This window comes from Scleropages formosus, chromosome 15, assembly GCF_900964775.1.
Source record: "Scleropages formosus chromosome 15, fSclFor1.1, whole genome shotgun sequence".
Lineage (NCBI taxonomy): Eukaryota > Metazoa > Chordata > Actinopteri > Osteoglossiformes > Osteoglossidae > Scleropages > Scleropages formosus.
In genome coordinates, this window is record NC_041820.1 from 11,152,145 (window position 1) to 11,167,194 (window position 15,050).

A 15,050-nucleotide genomic window follows, 5' to 3' on the forward strand; every position below is an offset into this window, starting at 1 on the left:
CGGGTTAAAAGTGACATTCCAGTATATAGTGGAAAATATATCATATTTCATTTCACACTGAAATTCAGACTCAGTATATTATCATGCATAATATCTGCCATAATAATTTGACATAAAATTCATAAACCACAGCACTGAAAATGCTGGAAAAATGCCTATCACAGTAATAGCTTTTCCTCAGACATATAGTATAAAAGATGATAGATCAACGAATGTTAATCAAGTCACGTAGGTTTCCGCGGCCGTTGTCATTAGACTGGAATATAGCGTCTTCCGGAGTGGACTGCGTTGACATAAGTCAACAACAAATGTTAAGCTTAGACATGGAGAGTTATAAAGCGAAATTTGAAGATTCCTGATATTAAAGGGAAGATAATACTGTTGAAATCAAAAGAGAGTGTGCATATAGATTTTATATCTTGGGGCATCTTGCGCCATCTCGGGGTATAGATTGTGACAATAACTACACTTAAAAGAAAGTGTCCTGAAACCCTTTTTGGAGACTGTGATGCAGATGCACCGTTTAGTGTTTGAAAACATATAATGAAAAATATGAGATATTTTCTGAAGATTAAATATTTTTTGGATATTTTTTCCAGTGTATTTTCTGGACTGTAGAAATAAAGAATCACTATTAATTGTTCAGTTTGCCTTTTTTAAATAATGTCATCATTTTTCAATAGCTGTGTCCATGATTTTCTAAGAGCCAGCTACTTCATTTTAAAGGATTAGTAGTTAAGGACTTGGATGCACCACCCTTGAGCAGGGTGCATAACTTGAATTGCTCCAGTGAAACATCTGTACCAACAGCTACACCAAAATATTAATAAAAAATAAGCTCAGTGTGGAGCCCAGTCCAGGGAGTGACCAGGTGTGAGAAGGTTCACGGTGGACTTACACTTTCAGTTACTCTTATCAGGACATCAAGAGCTTGGTGGAAGTTAAAAAGCATAACGTTCAACAATGTAAGTTCATTCTTCAAAGATTGCTGTCCTTCCTGTTTTGTTAAGCTTTTCTGGGGCTCAGTACCCGGCCCTCTTGGCTAATTTTGAACACTGGAACCCTCCATTGTGTTGTAAGCGGACATGCTGATTTTATTACCCTCTTGGCCCAGAGCAAAACTGTATCATGATACAAGCAAAACAGAAATGTTTCATTACATATTGGATGGGTGGAAGGGCATCTGCAGCAAGGTCTGCTGAATGCTCTCGAAGGAGCCTTTAGACTTTAGACTCTCTGCCTTGACCCCCGTGGTGCAGTGCTTCTCTGTACATTGGCTGTTTAGTGAACGAGAGCTTGTCGTGTTTTTCTTGGTCTCGATTTCCTGTTGGGGAAAGGAAAACAAACCAGGGACAAGTTAAATCATATAGCTAAGGAGAGTGTTGTCCTTGCAGTTCTGGCACGGGTTACGGTCCTGTGTGCAGTTTGTCATGCTGGTTAGTGTTCATTATCTAGCAACAAGGGTTGTCTGTATGCAGCGGAGAGCAGACTGTTTTTAGACACCAGTCTCATCTGTATTCCATCCAGAGTTCTGGGAAGGTAAGATGCTTTGTGGGAATGTTTTCCATTTCAAGTTGGGAGACGATGGGGAAAACAGAGTATTTACACTGGCTTTTTTGTAGATGTCTCCCTGCATGAATAGAAGCTTGAAGCAGCAAGCAAGACACATTCATGCAGATTTCAGTCAGAAAAGAAAAAATAGACCTAGAAATGGGTGAGAGAGAGTCGGAGGATATCACCCAGATTTCAGATGTCGTGGACGGCCCGTGGGTTCCTCGTCTATGGCGCTGGTGCAGAGATGACTGCCGTCCCATTCGTAGTTGTTCAAGAGAGGGCGTCTCCAAGTCAAATAAACACTGCCGGTTCAGATGACTGAAGGTGCTCTGTGCTTAGTTAAATGGGTCGACGGGAGGGAATTCTGGGAATCGCCGGCTCCCCTGAGGTGTTTATTTGTTTAGGAGAAATGCCCAAGGCGAAAGTTCTCGCCGACCTACGTGTAAGAACAGTCCCTTCTGTAGACCTGGGCCCACCTTTCCCGTGCTGCAGATTTGCAGAGTTAACATGCCTTGTATTGTACAAACAAACTATAAGCACTGTGGTATCTTAATTCCATAAACAAATGTGAAATGTTGCTCATCAGAATATTTAATATTTTATAGCTAAGTGCTGGAGGAGGATGGATGTTTTTAGAAAGGTGGCGTTGCATAACTGTGTACGACGTACATGCAGCGCTGGGCACAATCTGATTTAGTCGCTCCGCAACATCTTTGTGTCATTTCCCCCAAATCAAAATGCGGCAGGAAGGTGTCAGGCTTCACTCTGTCGGCTTAGCGTGGTCACACAGTTTGCCGAATGTGCACTGTAGATCACGTTTTATGTGTCTTTGGGTTCCTTTTTACTTTGAAGTAAAACAATTCACGTGTCATTGAACTAAACGTTTAATTCGTACGCTAAACACCTCTGAGTTGGTGACCACTACTTATTCCGATGAACACCTCTAGCTCTACATATCATGGTTCACTTTTGTTTGAATAAGCATTTGCTATTTAACACTAATCAGTTTTGAATAAAGCTAACAATGGTGAAAATGCAGCTGGTTATAATCTTGCTGATGTATTTTAGCAAAGGTTTCGAAGACAAATTAGTCATGCTACAAGAGCCATGCCAGGTAGATGGTCAAACTAGGACATGGACCTAAAAATGCATGACATAAAATTTTACTGCGAGAGATCACACCGAATGCAGCCTGCCACCCCCATCCGAAAACCCATTAACCTGCCACCTTTTTGGAGCGAAGACCAGATTTTATGTGGAGCTACAGGCCAATGCTTAATTTGCTATGGCCTTTGGTGGAGGTCTGCTTTATCGAGGGAACGAAACACATGGACTCCCGGACAGATTTTTTTCACTTTTTGTTAATGGTGCAAGGGGGTGAATGAAGAGGAGGAGCAGCTTGCTGTTGGAGAAATAGGGCACCCTGCTCCTTCGGGCTGCCGTTCAAAGGAGAGATCAACGTCTGTGCCATTTAACTTTTTAGGTGTGCATGATGAAGGGCACCAACTCCCCCGATGGACTCAGATGAAGGGTATTGTATGGAGGGCTTTGATGTTTGTCCAAGAATGCCATCCTCTCACCAGAGGGACAGCCTATAGTGCTGGAGGGACTCTGACAGAATCTGAGTTCCCTTCTGATGCAACTGAATCGTTGCTGGATTCAACTGAACGTTGCTTCCATTCATAGGCGTGTTCAGATGTCAAAACATAAACGCGCACAAAAGCACTGCCTGGTTCGCCTTTGATTCACGAGCTTACTTTCCTGAACCTTGACAACTCAAAGGGCATTGCCAGGTATTAAAGATATAGCTGCTAGATATAACAGCAAGTTGATAGATAAACACAATGGAAAAGACTTCATCTGGTGTCATATAAACATAGAGGAGATGGCCCTCGATGAGCATCTGCTAGGCAGAGCTGATGAATTGCTGTTGAGAATGGTTTGCAAACAAGCACTTCTCATGTTCTGCAATGACAGTATTTATTATTATTATTCATTTGTGTTCAACGTACAGTGCTACATGTACTGTACTAAGTTACAAGTTTCTACCCATCCTCACAACGGAGCAGCGTAACTCACATAATCACTCATTCACACACTAAGGGCAGTATAGTCACCAGTTCACCTAAAACATGCGTCTTTGGACTGTGGGGGGAAACCTGAGCACCTGGAGGAAAGAACAAAAAAACATGAAATGAGCCTTTGAGACACTTGAGCCCATCTTTAATGATTTTTTTTCACCTAATCATGTTCTTATAGCCCACAAATACACACACACACACACACACACATTTTCAGAACCGCTTGTCCCATACGGGGTCACGGGGAACCGGAGCCTACCCGGTAACACAGGGCGTAAGGCCGAAAGGGGAGGGGGACACACCCAGGACGGGACGCCAGTCCGCCACAAGGCACCCCAAGCGGGACTCGAACCCCAGACCCACCGGAGAGCAGAACTGTGGTCCAACCCACTGCGCCACCGCGCCCCCGCGCCCCCGCGCCCCCAGCCCACAAATATTCTCACTATTATTGTTTTATTATGATTGTTTTCTTATGCAGAAACATCTGTGCAACGCGGAAGACCAAGATGTAGATGAGAATGCAGGCACGTGCAGCAAGCAGTAACTAATACATTATACAGTCAACTGAACAACAGTCAATGTATCGAATGAGCAAAGAAATCAAATAAGCCTTACTGACAACAATAGTCAGCGATAAATGTTAACAAAATGAGTTTGCTAATGAGGTTCTTTGAATAGCTTTGACCACAGGTCAACGACAGACAATTGATGTCAGTAAATCCAGTGGAACACAGGCTAGAGTAAAAAATGGTATGGAGCCTGAAAGGACCCCATGCATTGACTCTCTTAGCTGAATAGCAAGAAAAGTACACTGACTTGAAGGCTCTTGATGCTGAAATTGTTACTTATTTCTTCTGTCCTTCTCCTTGTATTTAGATCATGGTTTATGTTTATGTTTATGTTTATGGGGGGGGGGGCGGTGGTGGTGCAGTGGGTTGGACCGGGTCCTGCTCTCCGGTGGGTCCTGGGTTCGAGTCCCGCTTGGGGTGCCTTGTGAGGGACTGGCATCCCGTCCTGGGTGTGTCCACTCCCCCTCCAGCCTCATGCCCTGTGTTGTGTGTGTGTGTTTATGTTTATTTCAGATCGCAAAGGAATGCGTATATACTGTATATATCCATTGGGAATACATAAGGAAAAGTTTATACTCCTATAAAGCTTTACTCACTATGGCCAACAATCTCCTCAACTGAGGGTAATTTTAAATAATAATGCACAGTCTTACAGGCATGTTAAGTAAAAGCGATCGCTTTTCAGAGCTGCTAAGGCTCAGGTTAATAACATGCCATTCAAGTCATCTAAAGAAAAATAAACTTTCCTCTTCACATGTAACTTTAATTACTGCACAAACATTATTGTGTATCTTTAGCTGGGGAAACACGTCAGAGCAATCTGGTTTCAGTAGCGGCTCGGCGAACTTTGACCCGCGCCGCGGTGCGGCATCGCCCGGTGGGATGTCCCGTTCCCGGGCACAGTAATTGATTCAGCCAGAGCAGCTGCGAGGAGTATTAATAACTTAAGTGTTTTCATAACCAGCCCGATAATAGTCCACTTCCCCTCTGGAATATCTTAATAAAAGCAGACCCAGCTTGGAAAGATCGGCTGACTGAAGGCGGTCTGCGCCTGGGACGTTTATTTGCTTTGATGTGTAAGGACTGGGAGATGTGGCCCGCCGGGGCACCGTGTCCTTGCCTTTTAGCAGTCGCCGATTAGGGGCCGCCAGTCGGGCCACACCTCATTAGAGACACGGACAGAGTTGAACGTGCACAGCTTGGGCGCACGCCGCGCCGGTTTGGCCCTGGACATTCGAATGCCTCTGAGTCAGGCCATTGTCTGATACATTTTCAGTTTTTTTCTTTTTAGAAAGAATACTCATACTGCCAAACATCATGATGCTGCATCTCCACTGACACGAGCATTAGAACCCAAATGGGTTCTCTGCACTTTCAAGCTGATATGTTTTTATTCAGATGCATTCTGATAGTCATTGCTCACGGAGAGCTATGGGGGAACGATTGCCCCATGAATTATTCAGGCATCTTTTTTCCATGGAATATTACCTGCTTGGCCAAATGAGACAGCTCTATATAAATGAAGGCGGGCACGTTTCACCTTCATTCAACATTCCATTTGATGTAATGACAAAAATGACAAACATCTATCCTCAGCCATGTTTGTGGTGTCTATGGAAACGGATTCCCAGGTGGCAACTCCCCGTCAGAAAGCAAAGGGTGGCAATGGCATGTGGAGAGGCGGAGCGGGGGGGGGGGGGGGATGCTGTCAAATTTGTCCTTTCAGACCCCAAAACATATCCCAGGCCCTCTAATCACCAACTGTGGACTGGCTGCACCCTGGAGCAGAATGACCAACTTCCTGGAATTATATAAATATTATTATTTATAAAAGCCCAGGGACCTTTTGAGGCATAAATCAAGTTTGGTTATTTGTGTAAGCGTATGTCTGCACTGTTTCAGTACATCCTTCTCAATCAGCAAGATAGCCACTTTGTGATTTGTAAGAGTTCGATAGCACTGATTCAATAATTAAAGATGACGGATAAATTGCTCTAGTAATTATGGTCCTGCTACCTTCCCCCTTTACTCCTCATCGACCCCCCTGCATACTAATGAGAGAGGAATGTCAAAAGCAGTTTGTTGAGTCCTTCTTCTGGACAAATATTGTACATTTGTTTTCATTTGTTCACAGCATGCTTCAGGTATAGTTAAAAGGCAGGCAATTCTATTTTCTGAATAATAATAAAACATGTTTTAAATTGAAAGACGTAGTCTTCTATTATTGCAAAAACGTATTCATTTCAGTACATGTGGACTCTGTTCAGCAGAGGAGAGCTGTTTGGCAGAGTTCATTTTTAATAAATCTTAATGTAAGCATTTATGAATTGTAGTTATAAAGAACCTATTTCTAGGGGCAGCGGCAGATTATGGCAACCGTGTGTCATACAGCAAAATGGTGCTACTGTTCCGTTACAACATTATTTTCTGATATATTTAGTAATGAATAATTTAGTCTGATACTAGATTGATATTTTTATTCTAGCTCTTTTACAAAGTGATTAGGCAGTACATAAAGCGGTATATTATATAGAAGTTGGCAAAGCAAACAAAAGAAAAACCCATCCAATATAAAACATGTACTTTTAAAAATGAGGACCAGTCATGCAGGTTCATTAAATGAATCCTTCAGATGTAACCAATGCTTGTTGACCAACCAAAAGGAAGAATAGCATTCACAGACCTGTGTGTGTGTGTGTGAATATGCCAAGAACCTGCTGCTTTTGGGACAAACGGTTGTACAAAACCAGCAAGGTGTGTGGAACTGGTCTCCCTCATTGCTGAAATTGTTGGAGGATAGAGGAGGAGGAGGAGAACTAGAAGCTGCCCACTTGGGATGCATGGTTACCTCGCACCTTGCTGACTGAGGACTAACATGATGGATTGCCAAAGTGATGCAGGTGTTTCTTCTTCTTAAAATGATGTAAACCACTGGGTGTACTTGGTTTCTCAGCTTATGGAGAGCACTTAAGTTAGGCTGAACTAGGAAAGACTTGAGTCCCTGTGACTGTAGACTTAAACTGATCGCATGGTGTTCCGCTTTACTTGTCCGTGAGAAACCGAAACCGTACGGTCAGCGATGTTGCCGTAACAATGCTTCTTGTTCTGCTGCTTGACTGCGGATAGATATTTCTTCTTGCTTGTGATGGTGTTTTAATCAAAAAAATATGCCATAAGAATACAGCGCCATCAAGCAAACTTGATGCATTGGTGCAAAGCAAAAAGTGTGGAAGGTATTCAAGAACATGAGAAGAAGTCAGAGATGTTCAGATCCTCAGAAGGGTCTGAATCCTTAACAAATACAGTATATCCAATGTGGAGAATTACAATGAGGAAAGCACTCGTTTTTATAAGAAAAATTGCAGATTCTTCCATATTATGTGTGTGCTTTTAACGTGATGAAGCTCACGTCTTTTCTCGATTCTCTTCTGTCCTTCTTGTGCGCGTGTCTGAGCTGCTATTGATTTGTTTACACCTGACTGTCTGACCTGGTCTGAAGTCTTTGTGAGGAGGCCTACCAGGCTCTTCTTATGTTCATGTGTTTGGTGGAAACCTACTGTAGATCCACTCATGTGTCTAAGTATGTGCTGTGTCAGTCTACCCAAAAACAAAAAAAACCCAATTAAAACAGGTTGTAAATTAAAACGAGATGTTTTTGACTCTGCCCTTTACATGTTCGTGATTTTTTTATGCCGTCCAAGTATTTCGCAGTACAGAAAATGAACAATTCTGACTAATTCAGTGTTATAGTTGCGGTTGCTGTATAAAGAGAATGAATGATATTGTTTGGTTTCAACTGATATTTCAGAGCTTTATGTGAAGTGTCAAAAGTGCAATACTGAGCGATACTCACAGCAGCTTCTGACTGCAAGGCAGATTTACTATCTGGGGAATATTATAGGATGGAAGACTTTCCTGAGATGCTGTCATTAGAAAGAACTTTTCTAGGCATTGTTCTGTAGCTTAATGAAAGCACCGTGAGATCCTAACGGGAGGTTTACTGTTGCGTATTTGCTCTTCATCTTTAATCTCTCCGTTATTATGAGTTTAGGAAGCCCCTCTTATGACACACGCAAACTATCATTTTGGCAGTTGTGGGTACTTTTCCATGTCAGGGGATTGTTAATTTAATTTGGCTGCCTTCTGCACACTGTGCTGAATCTCACCCTGAGATGGCAGAGAAGGGAAACACAAAGTATGGCGAGATGTTCGCTGATTTGTGCCTTGTGTGACTTATGGGGGAAATTGGGGCTTTTAGAATCCTGTCAAGCATTTAATTACATGTGATTGAGCACTTACCATACACTGCTGTATTTGCATTTCTAGTTCTGCGCTTTAAGAATGTAATTAAGAGCTGCCCTACATGAAATTCTCAGACCCAAAGAGTGTGACGATGCATTAAACCCGAGTAATTTGGAATGGCGTAATGAAGAGAAAATTAGGGAAGATTAATTGAAAAAAGGTAGTGTGGAAAATTTTTGAGTGACACAGGAAAGAGGAATTGCAGAAGGGTTGATTTTACGACAGCTCGCTCTGATTTCGGCATCCGTTTGCAGGTCTGGATTGGTCTCGATTATGGACCTTGGACGGAAAAGACAGAAGTCGTGAGCTGGAAATATCATAAGGGTTGCAACAGCAGTCTAAGGTGTTTTTTGTTGCCGTTTTTTGTGTCGCCAAAGGCACAAGAGTCATCGTCTGGTCCGGATGGCAGGTTTTCCGCCGGCACCTAATGAGCTCGGCCACCCGCAGTCTTAAGTTTCCCCCTCTTATAGAACAGGTCTGCATTAGCTTAGGGAACCAGAGGCAGATCACAGCAGCACGTCAGCTTCCTTCCTTCTCTTTCTTCGATGATGTGCGTCTGTCACCTGCAGTGGAATAAATGTAATAAAACCAAAACGATTGCAGTTTCATTTGTTAAACCGGGTAATGGTGTAAGGGTGGATCAGTGCCACTGCGGGCAGCACGGGGGTCTTCTTGTGCATTTGGACACAGGCTCAGATCTGGCAGTTTGATTGCGTGTTCAATACATGTTCACATGGGTTTCCTTCCCACACTCCAAAGATGTGTTTCAGATGAAATGGTGACTCTAAATTGCCCTCTGATGGGCTGATGCTCTGTGCAGCGTGTACCCTGCCTCGCGCCCTGTGGCTCTGGGACTGGCTGTGGGCTGTTCCAGCCCTGCACTGAAGAAGTAGTTGATGAAAGTGGCATTAGAGGCTTTTACCTTTTTAGGGTGAACGGCAATGCTTTGGATATGTCTGCAATGTACGGTATGGAAATGACATATTAAATATAAACTGCAGTTATTATATATGTATGTTATTATATATGTGTCCTGAGGTGTTTATATTCGGCTTACTCGTGCCCACTTTTTAATGGTCTCTGTCTCTTGTTCCCTCTCTCTCTTTCTGTCTGCCATGCAGGACCCCTCATTCTCAGTGTTACTACACGACAAGCTGCAGGTACCCAACAGCACTCGCAAGGCCTGGAATGAACGCGACAGCCGATGCGACGTTTGCGCAACGCACCTGAACCAGCTGAAGCAGGAGGCCGTCCACATGGTCCTCACCCTGGAGCAGGCCGATAGGTCACCGGGCTCGCCACCGCCAGGCCTGGCGGGGCCACGCAGCTCTGCTCCCCGTGACTGGGCCTACTTGCCCGCAGTCTGCCACGCCCCCAGCTCGTCCAGTTCCACTCCGCCCCCCGCTGCTGGCGTGTATAGCAGCTACCCCAAGCACGGGGCAAAGCCCAACAGCCTGGGAGTGAGTGTCGGGAGCCGAGGGGAAAAGAAGAATGGCTCCCCGGATCACACAGGCAAGCAAGGGCCACCGCCACAGCCTCACCTGCCCGGCAGCCCTGGGAATGGCAACAGCAACATCCTCACGTCTAGCACCCCACAGCCACATCAGTATCTGGATGGCACCTGGTCCATGTCATGTGCCAATGGGGTTACGCTATACCCTTACCAGGTACGTACAGCACGCTTGTAAATTTTGTATCTAACTCAAAATAGAATTGTCAAAATCAGTAGAATGAGCAGGGGTGCGGTGGCGCAGTGGGTTGGACCGCAGTCCTCCTCTTCGGTGGGTCTGGGGTTCGAGTCCCGCTTGGGGTGCCTTGCGACGGACTGGCGTCCCGTCCTGGGTGTGTCCCCTCCCCCTCCGGCCTTACGCCCTGTGTTGCCGGGTAGGCTCCGGTTCCCCGTGACCCCGTATGGGACAAGCGGTTCTGAAAATGTGTGTGTGTGTGAGTAGAATGAGCATATACAATATACTGCAGTTTAATACGTATTTGGCAATTTAATAACTTATCCCAGATTTTGAAATTCCCTTTTTTCTTACTTCAATCCTAATCGTACTGCTACCGCTTACTAGATTATTTATACAGCTAACCCTTAGAGCACCTCTGTGTTCTTGTGGCAGATAAGGCCTACAAAAAATGAAGTGATCTGATTGATTTAATCTAATTACAGCAATAATTTGTTTACCATGAAATACTGAAAAGTCCTCAGAAGGCTGAAATAGAAAAGAATTCTCTAAGCTAATAATGCTACAGACTGAATAAGGCCTCAGCTTACACACACACACACACACACACACACACACACACACATACACATACACACATACACACTGTCTGAAACCACTGTCCTAAGCAAGGTCACGGCTGGGGTGTAAGGCCGGAGGGGGAGGGGACACACCCAGGACGGGATGCCAGTCCGTCACAAGACACCCCAAGCGAGACTCGAACCCCAGACCCACCGGAGAGCAGGACCTGGCCAAGCCCGCCAACACGCCCCCCTTGGTCTCAGCTTAGTATTCAGTAAATTCCTCAGATCTGGTTTGTCCAAGTGTACACTACGGGTGTGATAAAAGACCAGGAACTTAGGCCAGAGGGGTGCTCTGTGTTCCCGCAGAGTTGCCTGGCCACACGTGGACGTGATGCACCATATGCTTTCACAGTGCCCTAACCTCTGCTCATGCAAACTCTGCGTTTTACAGCAGGGGAGCCTGGGTCTGACCCGCAAGGCCTAAAATCCTGCTGCTTTTGGAGAACATTTTAATTAGAGCTAGATTCACACCGGAAACCCCAGGAGAGCTGGATCATTGTACAAAATAATTACTTTGGTAAAACAGCTAAATGCAAACCAGCGTTCCCGTGGGCCATCGAGGACCAGAGTTTGAGAGAGTTTTAGAGTTTACCATGACTTAGAATAATCACCGTTATAACACTAATAAAAACAGCAGTTGTAGCTTACGACACTCTACCTCCTCACCATTACCTATGTGTTCTTTAAAAGCATATTTTAATTAGCGCCTGGTTCGCAGCTGAAACACAGCATGACTTCGCCCCACCCTTATACGCTGTGTGGTAGCACTGCCGAGCACTGGTAAAACCTACAGTGAAAATCCTCAGCTGCTGTTCATCAAGCCTGTACCTGCAGGGCTGCTAGGGATATTTATTTATACGGCTAGCTCCTGAAAGCCAACATTGTATGTCCAGAACACTCTACACAGCCATGCCTAGATGAACTGGATCCAGTTGATTAGTTCCAGCCCTTTGTTTTGCTGTGCCAGAGGCCTCGCACAGATGCCAGCTGTTGTCTTTTACTGCCTTTTGCTTTATAAGGGGAATGACTTGATGGGTTATGCATAAAGTACTGATTAACTGCTCTTTGGAGAAGAGGGTTTAAGATTCCTAAGTCAGAGAAACACCTTATGCTTAAGGGTGTGCTGGATCATGAAAAGGAGTAGGAAGACAGATACAGCATTCATAATCAAACATAACTGAAGGGCTAGAGCATCTGACTAAGAAATTAGAGCTTGTGCAGAGCAGAAACATTCCTCCCCTAAATGAGAGGAACGCTAGCCAAAAGAAGTTAAGGCCAAAGAAGAGTGGTCTAAAGACCGGAACAAGACAAGGAACGAAATAGCACAAAGAGAAGATACTCAGATCAGCGCAGTGGTTAAGGAGGAGCACTTTTAAACTTCTTGGGAAGCGGTGTTGAGATGATACAATTGAATTTCTCCAGCTAAAATTGTCCAAGTTTTAAGAGCAGTCAAAATCCTAAGCTGATTTATACAAAGTGCCAGTCAAGCAGCAAATGACAAATAGTAAAAGCACCGGGACTAGGAGCATTGCTGCACATGTCCATTCTCCACGCTGCTCCTTCCTTCGTTCTTCAGCATATCTCAGCTTGACTGTTTTCACAATGCAGCACCACTTTTAAATGGGGTAATTAAGTCTCTTAGGAGAAAATCATCCATGCAGCGGTTGCACGTGCCGTGTGTGCGTGACCTGGGTTCCATTCAAGGTCGCTGGCTCAGCTACGCTGGCTGCCGAGCCCAGAAATGCCCAGCGAAGGACTCTTACATAAAAGCAGTACGGGCATGAAGGGAGGTAATGTGTGCTTGCAGGCTTAAGACCTGTTTATGTATTACATTTCTGTAGCGATAGACGTGACTGATGGTAAGCAACATTAACTTTATAAACACAGTTAGCATCCTTATCTCATTGGCCTTTGCCTTGTTTGTCCATGTTGGTCAACTTCCATCGCTGGGCTTTGCTTTAAGAATGAAAAGAAGGAGTATGAAATGGATAATGAACAGACAGCCACCTTCCTTCCACTCGGTGGAGACATTACCGTGGACAGAATTCCATATGGCCTTGAACAGGTGCAGAGAAAAAGGATGAGTTTGTTCAGATTTCACTTTGACTGCCTTTCTCATCTCGAGTTCTTTTGTAGAAGAAAATAATGAAGCAATAATAAGCCTTGGAACATCTTTAGTCTCTACGTTAGCCGTTGAGCCACAGGAAGAGGATCTTTGAAGCTATGGCTTAGATAAAGTTACAATACTGCTGATGATGGAGTTTAAGAGGGCTGATATCCCTTATTAAGTTAGGTGTGTTAATCTGTGCAGTCCACTGGGAATCCGCTAATCAGACACTAACAGATGGCTCGTTTAGAGCATTGATGCTTCTGGAGACATGTTCCCGTTCTTCCGATATGTAGTGTTACTGTGCCACTTGTTCCCCTTCATCTCAAAGCTCCAATGCTTATTTGTGTATTTCGGCATGGGACACCGGGGAGATAAAATTGAATGTCTTGGAATTGCACCATTCAAGTTCTGTGTTTTTGTGAATGTTGGGAAGCTATTAATTCACTTCTTTTCTCTCATCTTGCTCCGTGTCCTGATATGCTCCTGGAAAAACAATTCCAAAACCCATAGCTGGTGAGCAGTGGCGAGTTTGCCCCCCCCCCCCCCCCCCCCCCCCACACACACACACACACACACACACACACACACACACACACACACACACACACACACGCATACACACACACGTTCTTCCCAGGTATGCCCTGACAGATGTTAGTAGTGCTTGACGAATCTAAACCAAGTTGGTGGAAAATGCTCCAGAGAAAGCTGAATAGTTTTATATGTTCTGCAGTACAGTATGACGCACTCATTAATTACATTTCACATGGGAGAGAGCAGGACTGTATGATAAATTGCATAAGAAGACCGGCCACAGAGAATCGAGCAGTCCATTAATACGGCTGTAGCACTGCTTTTTTATGATGCAGGACTCCATTGTAATACTAACAAGGACATTTGGTTTAATCTTGCTAATCAAGCAGCTGTAGTACCTCCATGAAAACCATTTGGTACTCTTTCTCCTGTAATTAATATCAAAGTATAAAGCATGCCATTCATCAATACCAGCATTTTTTTGCTTTGTGTCTTGTTTGTTATTGAAAGCTAAAAAATGGCCTTCCATGATGCATTACTGCGGAGGTAAAAACATTAAAACAACTCGGATATGTCATATTGTTCCCTGGCAGGTTTACATTTTTTTTTTCATGAATTGTTTTGTCCTTAATAGAATTTGGAACATAAACAGGGTTCATGGGATCTTTGGTTTTTGTGGCAAATACTAACAGCGGACAAAGGAACAATCTGTTCTTGTTTGGAGGGTTAGACGCTCTCTTATTGTTCCCAGGTCTCCTGCATGTCTCGTTCACGAAAGAATAAATGAAGAACAGCTTCTGGGACCAGAACCTTTAAACAGAAACGGGCTGTGGTCATGCTATGTCTCCAAGCTCAACATTTCACTTTAGGGAGAACAATCAGTCATAATATCGAAACATCCAATGTGCGCGTTCCTCATTGTCTTTCTTTGCTCTTTGATTTGCTCGTCTTGTGGTTTCAGTCAATTCCCAAGAAGGACAGGCACATTAATGTTTCTTTTTGAATTGCTGTTATAGTTTGCGCAAACCGAAGGGTTTTCCGAAGTGATTCGGATGCAACTTCACTTTAACGAGGTTCGTGTGATTTCATAAAACTCACCCGAACCGTCCCGATCCGCAGCGTGACGCCGTACGTGTTTAAAAAAATGCATCTCGGGTGGGACTGTGTGCAAAGTCTGTGTCTTTGTCAGACATCAGGAAATGTGGTTGTGCCGGACGGCAAAAATGTGCAAAACGGGCAGGATGTTTGGACACCGTCTGGGTTCATCTGGACTGGACATTGAGATTGCGTCTCCCTTCTTCATCGTCCTCCAAAAGCCTCAATTCCCAGTGCAGCTCTTTTCCCAAAATCCGCGTCTTTCTTGCAGCGAATGCGCAAATTACACAGAGTTTGTATCTCCTCCATCTCAACGAGTCCTCCGAGCCACCTCTGGTTTCCATAGCTCGGCTCTTGGTTTCTTTTCCCCCCTGCTATTCTGTGCCTGAGGGCACGTTTTGAAGTTCAGGAAACTGTTAAGCAACAGCGCCAGAGAGCTCTCAGATAGGGACAATTATCCCTCAGCATATCACTTTGTTATGAAAACAGCGTGGACG

The 15,050-nt window shown here is 44.4% G+C and overlaps 1 protein-coding gene across 2 annotated transcripts in view; it reads left to right on the forward strand.

The window, feature by feature from the left end:
* The window catches only part of kif26ba (kinesin family member 26Ba), a 101,991-nt gene that overhangs the window by 32,610 nt on the left and 54,331 nt on the right, over positions 1-15,050 (forward strand). For both annotated transcript variants that reach the window (XM_029258396.1, XM_029258397.1), the window contains exon 3: positions 9,628-10,173. In XM_029258396.1, the coding sequence (XP_029114229.1) occupies positions 9,628-10,173 (546 nt within the window). The remainder of the gene's footprint in view (positions 1-9,627; positions 10,174-15,050) is intronic.